General features: G+C 32.4%; 3 protein-coding genes across 7 annotated transcripts; 1 reads left to right on the top strand and 2 right to left on the bottom strand.

Moving 5' to 3' along the window:
• Nucleotides 1-1434: 1434 nt before the first annotated feature.
• On the bottom strand, nucleotides 1435-2270 carry LOC124444357 (telomeric repeat-binding factor 2-interacting protein 1-like). The gene is made up of 3 exons (XM_046994991.1): nucleotides 2062-2270; nucleotides 1793-1916; nucleotides 1435-1717 (listed from the first exon to the last, which is right to left on the bottom strand). Exons 1-3 carry the CDS (start codon nucleotides 2088-2090, stop codon nucleotides 1631-1633), a joined length of 240 nt encoding a protein of 79 aa, XP_046850947.1. The 5' UTR covers nucleotides 2091-2270; the 3' UTR covers nucleotides 1435-1630.
• Nucleotides 2271-2580: 310 nt separating this feature from the next.
• On the top strand, nucleotides 2581-6085 carry LOC124453931 (extracellular signal-regulated kinase 2-like). The gene is given in 14 exon segments (XM_047004781.1): nucleotides 2581-2759; nucleotides 2869-2967; nucleotides 3072-3101; nucleotides 3173-3263; nucleotides 3346-3369; nucleotides 3372-3475; nucleotides 3547-3585; nucleotides 3659-3783; nucleotides 3850-3908; nucleotides 3972-4052; nucleotides 4135-4433; nucleotides 4847-5206; nucleotides 5271-5414; nucleotides 5485-6085. Coding segments are annotated over 14 exon segments (1677 nt in total). The 5' UTR covers nucleotides 2581-2693; the 3' UTR covers nucleotides 5641-6085.
• On the bottom strand, nucleotides 5948-13272 carry LOC124454297 (regulator of G-protein signaling 13-like). 5 transcript variants are annotated; one of them, XM_047005212.1, is made up of 6 exons: nucleotides 13257-13272; nucleotides 12233-12346; nucleotides 10465-10550; nucleotides 7992-8042; nucleotides 6681-6906; nucleotides 5948-6462 (listed from the first exon to the last, which is right to left on the bottom strand). In XM_047005212.1, the coding sequence occupies exons 2-6, from the start codon at nucleotides 12263-12265 to the stop codon at nucleotides 6298-6300; spliced, it is 561 nt and encodes a 186-aa protein (XP_046861168.1). In that variant the 5' UTR covers nucleotides 12266-12346; nucleotides 13257-13272; the 3' UTR covers nucleotides 5948-6297. The 5 variants fall into 5 exon arrangements, with proteins under 5 accessions (XP_046861168.1, XP_046861231.1, XP_046861104.1 ...); XM_047005275.1 differs by lacking the exon at nucleotides 13257-13272 and adding an exon at nucleotides 12954-13011; XM_047005148.1 differs by lacking the exon at nucleotides 13257-13272 and having other exon boundaries at nucleotides 12233-12376.
• Nucleotides 13273-13649: the final 377 nt, after the last annotated feature.

Raw genomic sequence — 13649 nt, forward strand, 5'->3', positions numbered from 1 at the left:
TTTACCAGTGCAAGACTTTTCATCATTGACAACTGTGACAATAAGATATTTCAGCTGACATCCCCACTATGTATTGTCTTATCCTAAATATCAATTGACATCCCCACTATGTATTGTCTTATCCTAAATATCAACTGACATCCCCACTATGTATTGTCTTACCCTAAATATCAACTGTCATCCCCACTATGTATTGTCTTATCCTAAATATCAACTGACATCCCCACTATGTATTGTCTTATAAATATCAACTGACATCCCCACTATGTATTGTCTTATCCTAAATATCAACTGACATCCCCACTATGTATTGTCTTATCCTAAATATCAACTGACATCCCCACTATGTATTGTCTTATCCTAAATATCAACTGACATCCCCACTATGTATTGTCTTATCCTAAATATCAACTGACATCCCCACTATGTATTGTCTTACCCTAAATATCAACTGACATCCCCACTATGTATTGTCTTATCCTAAATATCAACTGTCATCCCCAATCTACTAAATACATCACGCATTAACTTACAATATATATGAAGACATTACCTTCAATATTAAATTCACAAGGAGGTAATGTTGTATTTTTCAACATCTTAAATATTTCTTCTGTGTTCAAAAAGCTCTTCTAGTAGAAAGAGGATGGAAAGAAAATTTAATGATTCATTTACAAAATTTGTGAGTCTTGAAATTACACTTTAATTTACCTCAAGGGAAGATGTAGATTCCACTTCGGTCACTATAAAACAATACAAATTATTCATTAATAAATCCTGTGAAATCACGAACACCCTCTATGTTTTCTACATTGTTGTTATAAATAATATAATCATTCATGAATGTTTTAAAAACCGACATCTCCGCTATGCATTGTCTGACCCTAAATATCAACTGTCAACATACAATAAATGGTGACATTGCTGTCAATATCAAAGGCGCAGGGAGGTAATTCCGTATGTCTCAACATTTTAAATGTTTCCTCTTTGTTGAGAATGCTCTAAAAATAGAAATGTATGGAAAGAAATTTAATGATTCATTCAAAAAATCTCTGATTCTTGAGGTTACTTTAAAGCGTGTTTACCTCCTGAGAAGAAGTAGATTCCTCTTCAGTCACTATAAAACAAGATAAAGTATTCATTAATAAATCGTTCTCATTTCATTTCGACAATAAAAGTATTTGAAAGATGGTTCAAATGTTTTCCCGTAAAATGTATAACCAACACATGACCGTTTCCTTGGAAAGACACATATTTTCATATTGGTCATGGTAATCAATAACAATTCACAATTTCTTTAAACGTACCTGTTGATTTTGGCTGCCTCTTCTCATAAGCAGCAACCTCTAAGGGTTTCAAAAGATTCACTTCAATTCTTGGAACCAAAGCTAACTTTGGACTTCTTCAATTTTTTCTTCTTTTATTTCTTCTTTCTCACTTTCTTCCTCATCTGTTATCAAGAGATTACAAAAATGACAGTTAAAAATGTGTTTTTGACAATCAAAACCAAACTCAAGGTTGCAGAAGCCATGAAAAACATATGTTTTTTTCTGTTAAAATGAAATTTCAAATTACGCTTGAGTTTTCAAGAAATTTAGAGATGATGTGAGTTTATTCCTAAATATTAAGTTTAATTACCACTGGTTGTTAGTTCAATCTTCTTGAGGTAATTTTCATATCTGTTTCTTAAACTCTTCCATGATCTACCAGGCAGTATCTACGAAAAAATTATAGTAATTACATAATTTCTGAGTGCAAATCAAAGCTCAAGAACCAAAGAGCATAAAATTACATTTTTTTTCATCATATCAATCCAGATTACCCTCCCTTGTAAGCCCAAACTCTCGCCACTGGCACTCTTCTTAACTTTGTTGATGTATGTTAATATTCTGTAATCTTCATCATCAGTGTAGTATCTTTAGTAAAAATAGCATTCATTTCTTAGTAATTCCTTTAGAAATTAACAGTTTTGATACACATGGTTAATGCGTCTTTCTTCAATTTATTTCCTTCAAAATCTCGCATTACATTTTTAAATCACCACAAGAATTTCAGCGATACCTTTTTTTCCCAGCTACGTGTTCAGCCATTGTTGTTCGTATTTACATAAAACATTCAAGATTGCTTATAATTTGATAAGAAATGTGGTATTATGTCCATTTATACCGTAGAGATCTATGATTGATGCAAACTTAAATTTTACGTAAGGATTTTCCTTAGAATGACAGCGAAGATTAAAGTCTTACAAATACAAAATTACGGCAATATAACGACTTCCTCATTTGACGTACCACGTGGTTGAATTTTGATATAAAAAAATTGACTGCTCAATTTAGGTAAATCAAAACTAGATGAATACATGAAAAAATAGCTTGAATAGATAAAATTCCTTCCCAGAAACATGTCTATGCGACCAATAAATGAGGCTTAGCTGGTCAAACTCGTGAAAAATAATTTTTAACATAACTAGTTAATAGTTAATAGCATTGAAAACATTGTGGCGTCGTTGCCATGGCTAACTGCCAGGCGGCGAAGAAAATGAAGACGTCATGATTACGGTTGACCAATGAGAAGAGAGCATTCTCACAGCGTTCGACCGGTGTCTTTGAAACAACATTCATATCACGTTAGAATAATATTACGACTTTTTTTATTAAAAAACTTCATCTTATAGTGGAAGAGTTTGGTAAAAAATGAGTGCTGATATAGAAAGCCACATCACAGAAAAATATGAGATTAAAAAGCGCCTTGGCAAAGGGGTATGACGCTAAATCATCAATGAATCAACACAAGTGCATTGTGTCTTTGATACTGATTCAATGGCATATTGTTAAATCATATTTTTCAATGACGATTTCTTGTTTGAAGGCTTACGGAATAGTTTGGAAAGCTGTGGATAGAAAAACAGGGGAAGTTGTTGCCGTGAAAAAAATATTCGACGCCTTTCGAAACCAAACAGACGCACAGGTGTTCTGGTTCAATGTTAACAATGAAATCATAGTTATAACGTGGAAATTTGACGCTGTTTTGTCATTCTAACGACTTATATTTCTGTCTTTTTTCTTTTCCAGCGCACGTTTAGAGAAATCTACTTCCTTCAGGTGAGCATACAAGATATGTAATCAGTTTGATGATGTACTATATTTGATTGAGTTGTATGTGTCTACACTAGGAATTTGGTAGTCATGAAAATATAATTAAATTATTGAATGTCATAAAAGCGACGAATGACAAAGATATATATTTGGTCTTTGAATATATGGGTTTGTATACGTTACACTAACAAGTGATTTTTGTAATTGGCTGTCATTCACATTATTGATTTTTGGAAATATTTCTTGACAGACACAGATCTACATAATGTAATCAAAAAGGAAACATTTTGAAAGACATCCACAAACGCTATATAATATACCAACTGTGCAAAGCAACACATTATTTACACTCAGGAAATGTCATTCACAGAGATCAAAAGGTATTCTATCTCAATAACATAATTATATTTTTACAATGTTTCCAATAAAATTCTGCTTTATGTCTATTTAGCCAAGCAATGTTTTACTTGACACTGAATGCTTTGTAAAGGTATTGAAACTAGTTTTTTAATTGAAAGAAGGCATTTTATTAACATACCCTGTGTTTTATTTTAATTTCAAAGATTTGTGATTTTGGTCTGGCTCGATCGTTAAGTTGTATTGAATTAGAAACAGGCGACCCTAGTCTTACCGACTATGTTGCTACTAGATGGTATCGAGCTCCAGAAATACTTCTTGCTTCACCAAAGTATGGTCAACATTTTATACTGTAATTTTTATGTTGTTCTGCTTTAATATTCTTGTTTATTGTTAGGTACACAAAGGGTGTTGATATGTGGTCACTTGGTTGCATTTTGGGAGAAATTTTATTAGGTTTGTTTAGTTAAGTATTGCTTACAAAAGGTAAAGAATTTCTTAATGAAGTTTTATTTCTAGGAAAGCCTCTTTTTCCTGGTACTTCATCACTCAATCAAATAGAGAGAATCATGGCAGCCATCCCACTTCCATCGAGACAGGGTACGTACACCACTTTATTTCATTTAACTTTAAAATGTCTCTAAGATCATGATTTATAATTTTACCATCAACCAATGAACAGATATCGAAAGCATTCAATCTTCTTATGGTTCATCCGTCATTGAAAGAATGCTCAACAAACCAAGGAGATCGTTGGAGGACATTTTGCCAACTGCACCCGTGGATGGTCTAGACTTGCTTAAGAAGTTACTTCATTTTAATCCTGAGAAACGTCCTTCGGCAAAAGAGGTTTTGCGACATCCATATGTCTCTAGGTTTCATAATTTCTCAGATGAACCAATAATAGAACATGAAGTCCATCCACCTTTGAGCGATGATCAACAGCTCACTGTGGATGAATACAGAAAGAAATTATATGAGGTATAAGGGTGAATTCTAACAATCTATGTTTGAAGTAAATGGTTTGAAACTGAGAGTGTCGTTACATGTTTGTAAATGTAGATCGTCCAGGTTGGTATAGTCCTGAGAAAGACTGTTTTTGTTGTTGTTGACTGACATTTTGATTCTGAGGATGACTACCGCTAAGGTTGTCAAAACGTCAGTCAACAACAACAAAAACAGTCCTTCTCAGGACTATACCAACCTGGACGATCCACATTTACAAATATGTAACCTATGTTTGGTTCTTAAAGGGAAAGAGATATGTTTTGTTAATAATACATTTAATTTCAAAAGTTGACTTTAATCTTCATAACAATGAAATTTTGTAAACCTTGTGTTGTTGAAAATGGTCAATCTTGAAGTTTTGAAGAAATTTGCGTTCATTACTTCAGGATATTCTACAAAAGAAAACACAGCTACGAAAACAAAGAAAGGAAATTGAGAATGAGGAGAAACATTTGAAGAACGGACAAAGTACATGTGATGAAGAAAAGAAAAGAAACGTTGAAAGTACAAAAACTTTGAATATGGATAAAATGAAGATAGAGGGAAACAAAGGGACACACGAGGATAAAGATTACACCGAGGTACCAATTGGGACACATGAGGATAAAGAGAAGAATGTGAGAAGTAACAGTACAAATGTTGCATTATCAACACAAAAGTTGACCAGGGTCAAATCTCAGCCCATTACGAAGGAAGGACATACTCGTACCAGTCCTCTGAAAACGTTCACTCGAGATGATGATAAAGTAAGGCAACTGCGATACATAACGATGGCAAGTGAACTTTAACATTAAGATATTTTACTTGTAGATTTTCCAACGGGCTTCACGCCCCCCTGTCAATAGAAGCAGAGCCATTTCTGCACAAGTGAAACATGCAACAATCACGCGAAGTACAGCACAACATCACGTGACTGATCAAGCATCCGGATTAACTGTGACAAGTGCTAGAGTGGTAAGTTAGGATCTCAATGGATAATAGTTGACATAAAATATCCCGTGAAACAACACATTTGTTCATTTAGATACCTGGACAACGCCCTGCATCCAATAAGGTTGTATATAGGCCCTCGCGACGGCAGATAAACAATCCAGCGGTAGCTCAGGCAACTATAACGAACTTTACGCAAGATCACGGTACCATCGAGAAAAGTGTTTTAGATAACCTCAAGAAATGGTAACCAATCACGGTCTGAAATCTACCTTTCCAATTTGGAATCCTTTCCTATCTCGTCGTTCTAACATTGACCGTTTCTCGTATCGTTTCTTCATCAGCGTAAAGATTGCTCACAAGATGATCTACTGAATGGTAAAAACTGCACAAATAAAATTTATTTATATGCAATGAAGAAGAGGAATGAAGCCCACAACGAGAAAAACCACAAATTAGAAAATCATGACGTATTTTACCAAGTTTTTATAAATTACCTGTTTAAAGATTTTTAACGTCTATTTGAGAAGTTTCGTAAAATTACTATACGCAAACGGTTGAATTTTTAGCTCCAAAGGTTTATTGGACGAAATTTATACAACGCTAGAATTTGTTTAGTTAGTTAAGATATATTTATTATTTATTACAATAAGACTGATTTCCTTACATCTTCAAATAAAAACGTGAAAAATTTATGATTACTGCGTGCCAGACAGACCAGGTGGAAAAAAAGTTTAATCTAAAAGTTATGGAGTGATTTTCTATGATAATACATGTTACAAATGCCTTCACTAAGATTTCGCATCATCGATAGAAAAAAAAAACATGACTTTAATCTTTATAAAATAGAGCTTCATCAGACGCATATTTCTTGAAATGAAAAGGCGTCAATCAAAAATTTAGGTTTTTAAAGACATCTCAGTTGTTGGTACTGTTTCGACTTTAAAAACCTCGGTAAACAATCTCTTTTCATTAAATAATAAATCTGTTGTTGAGCTTCTTCAAAAGTATCTCTATTTGGCTGATCCATCCGCGCTTCCACGGAAGTACGTGCTCTTGAGTCGATACTGATCTATATAAAAGAATGTTTTATGCAGTGCGGTGTTTGAAATTAAATGCGGGTTGAGTCACCTGAATTTTTCAGGTTCATGAGACAATTGCTTGAATTGTCCCAACAAAGTGCGAAGATCATATCTACATTTAACTGATCTATATAGTTGAAACAATATTCATAAACAAGAATCAACGACTGTCGAAGGTAAAACCAAGACTATACATCAAAACATGTACCTCAGTCGGAGACTTATCGGAAATATAGGATTCGTATATTCGTCTGGCCTCAAAATTCCTCATTTCTCCTTTCAATTTCTTATATTTTTCAACATCCAACCAAAAGCTCAGATTTTCTGAGCAATGCTGACTTTTTAAAAAATCTTCAAATATCAACAGTCCGTACTCGTCAGCGAGTAAAGCGTCAAAGTTGGTCGCCCATTGTCTAGCTTCGAGAGATGTAGGTCTGTTCATAAAAATGTACATTTATAAAAAATGAATTCACAATCAACCGACAGCATTATTATGCAACATTTCTATACTGTTCTTTTAAAAAACTAACAAAGATCATCACTTAGTGATCCAGTGTTACTACAAAATGAAACCTAAACTAAACTAACTTTATTTATACTAGAAGATATCTCTATAAGTTCTAAACTGTTCTTCTTAAAGATACAGTAAAGATCATCTCTTATTGATCCAGTGTTACTACAGAAGGAAACCTAAACTAAACTAACTTTATTTATACTAGATATCTCTATCAGTTCTAAACTGTTCTCTAAAGATTCAGTAAAGATCATCTCTTATTGATCCAGTGTTACTACAGAAGGAAACCTAAATTAAACTAGCTTTATTTATACTAGATATCTCTATCAGTTCTAAACTGTTCTTACTAAAGATACAGTAAAGATCATCTCTTATTGATCCAGTGTTACTACAGAACGTAACCTAAGCTAAGCTAACTTTATTTATACTAGATATCTCTATCAGTTCTAAACTGTTCTTCCTAAAGATCCAGTAAAGATCATCTCTTATTGATCCAGTGTTACAACAGAAGGAAACCTAAACTAAACTAACTTTATTTATACTAGATATCTCTATCAGTTCTAAACTGTTCTTACTAAAGATACAGTAAAGATCATCTCTTATTGATCCACTGCTACTACAGAAGGAAACCTAAACTAAACTAACTTTATTTATACTAGATATCTCTATCAGTTCTAAACTGTTCTTCCTAAAGATACAGTAAATATCATCTCTTTTTGATCCAGTGTTACTAATGAAGAAAACCTAAACTAAACTAACATTATTTATACTAGATATCTCTATCAGTTCTAAACTGCTCTTTCTAAAGATCCAGTAAAGATCATCTCTTATTGATTAATGATCCAATGTAACGGCCTATATAGCTCTATCACTTAATTCTGCCAAAAGATACAAACAACATAGTCAACTAAATTGTTTCTTTATACATTCAATTTTACGGAAGAGAAAATGTCCCTATTTTGTCCATATACATCAACAAGAATGCTAAATTATACATCTATATACCTGAATGTTCCTGCTGCCACCTGTTTGTTTGCACTAAAGTTCAACGTCCATCTGTTAGAATAAAAAAATTGGAAAAATTGACAACGCATTAAATAAATAAAAACTGCCTACAGAAAACATTACTATTTCAGATTTACCAGTAACAAATTCCACACAACAGTTATTACTGTGGTTGTGTAAAAACTAGTAAGACGAGTTAAACGCAAAAACCAAGAACTAAACTTTATAACGGCAAATAAGTTAACACTTTTGAGCTCTTTAGTCCTCTTTTGCCTTAATCGGCGCGTTAACCTTAAAGTGGATATTCTAGGCGCAAAAAGCCCTTAACAAGACGCCACTTTAAATATTTTATGCGAAGAAAAGGCAATTCAAGGTTAAAAAAGTAAACTTACAGCTAAAAATTCAATACAAATAAAATTAAATTTGACAGGTTTTGAACGTCGAACATCAGGGGGTGTAATTAAAGCATAAATTTTCTTCGCGCTTGAAATGCTATATTTTGATTACAAGTTGCCCAGAGACAAACCATTTAAAACTTTTAAGAATCGCCTGGTACTGTCACGATGACCGAGCAACTTCGCAGGCTTGAGTTAATATATACATCACGCATATTTGGGAATCTTAAGCTGCTGTATGATTATTCCCGCCACTTTTGAGGGAAAAGTGGGCAAGAACGTGGGCTGAAATAGATAAATATTGTTTTTAGATATAAATATACACGAACACATCAGTGGCTACGTTTGATGATCGACTTATTTACAGTAAACAGGCCGACTCAATGTTTGAATATGTAGCTAGCAATAAAAATAGACATATAAAATCGGCTTTCTAAGTTTCATCAGTGAATAATATCATAGAAAGTTCATTATTAATTACTCACTACATATTGTCGTTAACTTTAAAAGAAAAAGCTTCGTGATTACTACGTGTTTATCCCAAAACATAAGTAAAAAGTTACAATACATTAGTAAAACCTTTATGAAGAAAACAGCGCTTACAAATTTTTCCAGAAGCGATGTTTAGGTTGGCTTGAAATGCGTTTTACACGGGTACAAGACATCTGGAAATGAGATCATTCTTCTTCACATTAAATTCGAAATATCGTAGACTCCCTCGAAACTGAACTTTATCGTGTCTATATATTACAGCAGATGCCGAAATTTTTTTCTTTACAAACCTCACCAAATGCGCTGTTTGAGGCAAAATATCAACAATCGTCTCTGATTGAAAATGATTTTCATTGGTCAACGTAATAATTTGACACGAAATGAGCGATAGAAGAGAATTATCTAATACATCATCATTATGTTTCATAATTACATAAGCGAATTCACAATAAATGAACCAATGGGAAGGAGATAGAAAAATGACGTGAACAAAGTCTACTTTAAAAATAACATCTTCGCTGCACGAAACTGTCATTTATTCACAATTAAACGAAAATTATTTGCTTCAAGTTTAAATCTCGCTCTAACGCATGGAGAAACATATTTTTTTGATATTTCAAAGATATCCAAAAATATTCTCTGCAAATAAAAGAATTATTGAGCTCAGGATTTCGTGTGTTTTATGCAGACAAGATAAGATGGCCAGCTGCCCGAACTTTAAAGATAATTACATCTCTTCTTTTCAACAGACTTTCCGATATAGAATGTTAACTAGTTTCAATAAATTATTCGAAGACAAAATAACATCTCTAGCCTAAAAGCAAGAAGAGATATAAACGTAATACAGAAAGCAAATGTGGACTCATAAAGAGAGACATTTCTATAGGATGAATTTATTCATTCATGCATAAAAATGGATCGATGAGAAAGATCAATTTCTTCTTTATATGGAAACTGTTTCTCATGAGAGAACATCGATGGTTAAATAACGATATTATATAACAACACAGCTATTGTATAAATTTATAAATAGCAATAAAACCTATTCCCTGAATAATAAAAAATGAATATAACACTACAAATGGATAGGACAACATACATATCAGTATATGTTAGTACTTTATGCAAATACATGGAGAATGAATCATGCTTCAGTCTCCATATTTACTGCCGGACTATTGTTCAATAAGTTACACATCAAACTTTGATTTTTTTCGAAATTTTTTTTTCGAAATTTTTTGCTAGCAATACTACACTTTTTTCTCTGTCGTGTAAACTCCAGGATTAATGCAACTATAGTTGAGGAAGCTACACCATTTTAAAGACCCTCCCCACCTTACCTCTCCATATTTCGAAGACCTAACTGTCAAACTTCGAGCTCAAAGTTGAAGTTGAATCAAACACGAATGTCTGCTGAAATTTTTCCAACAAGAAACCGATACTGGACCGCAACACACAGAAGCACAACATTAGATTAAAATAAGAACGGGAGACAAAGACAATACGACTAATTAATTAAACTTTACAAAACTTCCGGTTGTGTCGTCGACGCAATTAAAGCATGGTAAATTATAGACAAGACAAACCTTGCACAACACGGAGAGATATGAGTGACATCACGTTTTCTATCGTTTTCAATGGAATGAACTCTTGAATTACGCGAGCCCATGTGCTGAAAGTTGAAATCAAAAAACTAAGCAAATTCAGCAGGTTACTAAGCTTCCAAAATGCATTCAAAGAATTGAGAAATATGTAATAACGCGTTATCGCAGACAAAAATATAATCTACTCATTTTTGAAATTGAAAAACGAAACTGTCAGCATGCTCTTTTCGTTATTAATTAAAACGTTTTGGCTTTGAGGGTCTTAATTAAACAAAACCAATCCCAAATGACCTCAAAAATAATCGGTCAAAGAGATCAAAGATTTGTTAATATCTCAAATAGTAAAACAATCTTCTATCTACTGAGCTACAAATCAACTGTGAACTATGCTGACATTTCAAAACACAGTTCTAGTTTCTTTCATATCTTAATATCATAGATAATAACATCACGTTGTTGTGATGTACTCAGGTATAGTAGCAAGATAATCAGTGTCTTCAATGTTCTACCAACTAAACTACAACATAAACTGTGAACTATAATGATATTTTAAAACACAGTTCTAGTTTCTTTCATATCTTAATATCATAGATAATAACATCACGTTGTTGTGATGTACTCAGGTATAGTAACAAGATAATCAGTGTCTTCAATGTTCTACCAACTAAACTACAACATAAACTGTGAACTATGATGATATTTTAAAACACAGTTCTAGTTTCTTTCATATCTTAATATTATAGATAATAGCATCACGTTGTTGTGATGTACTCAGGTACAGTAACAAGATAATCATTGTCTTCAATGTTCTACCAACTAAACTACAAGATCAACTGTGAACTATGATGATATTTTAAAACACAGTTCTAGTTTCTTTCATATCTTAATATCATAGATAATAACATCACGTTGTTGTGATGTACTCAGGTATAGTAACAAGATAATCATTGTCTTCAATGTTCTACCAACTAAACTACAAGATCAACTGTGAACTATGATGATATTTTAAAACACAGTTCTAGTTTCTTTCATATCTTAATATCATAGATAATAACATCACGTTGTTGTGATGTACTCAGGTATAGTAACAAGATAATCATTGTCTTCAATGTTCTACCAACTAAACTACAACATAAACTGTGAACTATGATGATATTTTAAAACACAGTTCTAGTTTCTTTCATATCTTAATATCATAGATAATAACATCACGTTGTTGTGATGTACTCAGGTATAGTAACAAGATAATCATTGTCTTCAATGTTCTACCAACCAAACTACAAGATCAACTGTGAACTATGATGATATTTTAAAACACAGTTCTAGATTCTTTCATATCTTAATATCATAGATAATAACATCACGTTATTGTGATGTGCTCAGGTATAGTAACAAGATAATCATTGTCTTCAATGACAAACCAACTAAACTACTAAATCATAGTTCATACGTAACACATAACCTGTCTGTAACCTATAGCTATACCTTGACAATATTTCATCAATATAAGACCATACTTCATACAAAACGAGCAATGGTTACTCATAGACATAAAAATATCCAAAAAATAGATAAATTTTATAGAAAATATAAAACTTGTTTCAACTGAACTGTAAGACTCCTTGCTTACAATGAATAGAATGAAGAATACACAATAATGCTTTACGTGGAAAAATTCATTGCTTTATTTAAAACAAAATTAATGACGGCAATGAGAATGAAAGAGATTATTAAAACGGCAGTTACTTACCGAGCCACGATGGTTTAAAAAGTTACATCTCATGAAGCAATGAAAGATGACGCGATGAATTACTTCAAGATAAGGTCGACATCAATCAAAATAACGTCCATCAGTTCCATGCAACTACAACAAACACAAGAAGAAATAATTAAAAAGCTCGACATTCAAATGTAGTCAGTGTTGATAAAAATGTCATGGCAACGTGATGGAAATTTTTACATGTAGACAAGTCGAAAATGAAAACATTAAATTATTCAACATCCATTTGACATGCGAGCAGGTGTTTTCGAAACAAGTATTTTCACGTCTGTATGCAAAAAAATTGACCATGAAAAACCCAGACAGCCACAAATAAATGATCTAGTGAAATAATCCGTTTCACCGAAGAAAATAATTTTTTACGATATCTACAGCATTGACATTTATAAATGAAAAAAAGACGATTATCGCAGATATTATTGAAAGCCTCGATGAAACGGCAATCAAGAACCAAGGCAAAACAAAATAAATTGAACGTTACAGGCCCAAATGTTGATGATTAGCGACTTTAAGGAGTTCGTAATGGACGCCTGGCAACTTTTAGTTGATAAATGGACGTTAGACAAAGCTCAAGTGATTGATAAGTGAGTCTATGGAATGTAGAAACATATGTCCACAATTCGTTAAAAGTAAAATATTTTCAACAACAAGACGAAAACCATTGACTAATTAGGCATTAAAAAGATCATACCTTGAACACAACAAATTTATAGAAAGAATCTTTGAATCATTCATTTTGCGATGGTGAAATAACTGGCTTCAAAATTCGAAGATGTCTGTTGCGGTGATGTAAACAAAAAAATTGGAAAAAGGGACTGTACAATAGATACATAGCAATCTTTTGTTCAGGTCAAATACTTAATATTTGTTTATGTATGTAAGAGTTAAAGAGAGATCAAAAAATTATTATAACAAAAACACAAGTTTTCGACTAAAATGAAATATTAATACTTCGCAAGAATACAAAAAGTTTATCTTATATTAATAAACTTACCAAATGAAAACTAGACATTTCAAACCTTTCGTCAGCGAAATATTCTGGATACAGATAAGAAAAAATTACGGTGTTAGCTAAAGCGATGTAAAGTTGATTATATTCCTGAATTTTATTGACATACCTCAGTCTTTACTCGTTGATGATAAAAGAGAATTATAAATAGTAAGACAGAAATTTGAAGTGAAATTATGTATTAGAAGGCATGTGGTAAAATGATGGACATTCTACAAAACTAACATTATTTCTACAAAAGCTTTTTTTCGTGTATTTATCTAATCACAATCTTTTTGCTCTCCAAATTTAAACATTAAATTTTCAAATAAAATTGAGAAAAAAAGCCATACAAAAATGCCAGAGGGGGATTAAGACGACAATATTGAAAATGGAAAT

Source organism: Xenia sp. Carnegie-2017, unplaced genomic scaffold (genome assembly GCF_021976095.1).
Source record: "Xenia sp. Carnegie-2017 unplaced genomic scaffold, XeniaSp_v1 HiC_scaffold_1, whole genome shotgun sequence".
In the NCBI taxonomy this organism is placed as follows: domain Eukaryota; kingdom Metazoa; phylum Cnidaria; class Anthozoa; order Malacalcyonacea; family Xeniidae; genus Xenia; species Xenia sp. Carnegie-2017.

What these genes read in the sequence shown, in the direction of transcription:
- LOC124444357 (XM_046994991.1), bottom strand. Translation starts at nt 2,090, where the DNA reads ATGGCTGAACACGTAGCTGGGAAAAAAAG. An exon ending in CACGTAGCTGGGAAAAAAAG is followed by an intron (nt 1,917 to 2,061) that starts GTATCGCTGAAA and finishes TTTTTACTAAAG; the next exon opens with ATACTACACTGATGATGAAG. An exon ending in TTGATATGATGAAAAAAAAT is followed by an intron (nt 1,718 to 1,792) that starts GTAATTTTATGC and finishes ATTTTTTCGTAG; the next exon opens with ATACTGCCTGGTAGATCATG.
- LOC124454297 (XM_047005212.1), bottom strand. Translation starts at nt 12,265, where the DNA reads ATGAGATGTAACTTTTTAAACCATCGTGGCTCG. An exon ending in TTTTAAACCATCGTGGCTCG is followed by an intron (nt 10,551 to 12,232) that starts GTAAGTAACTGC and finishes TTCAACTTTCAG; the next exon opens with CACATGGGCTCGCGTAATTC. An exon ending in CCGATAAGTCTCCGACTGAG is followed by an intron (nt 6,463 to 6,680) that starts GTACATGTTTTG and finishes TCTTTTATATAG; the next exon opens with ATCAGTATCGACTCAAGAGC.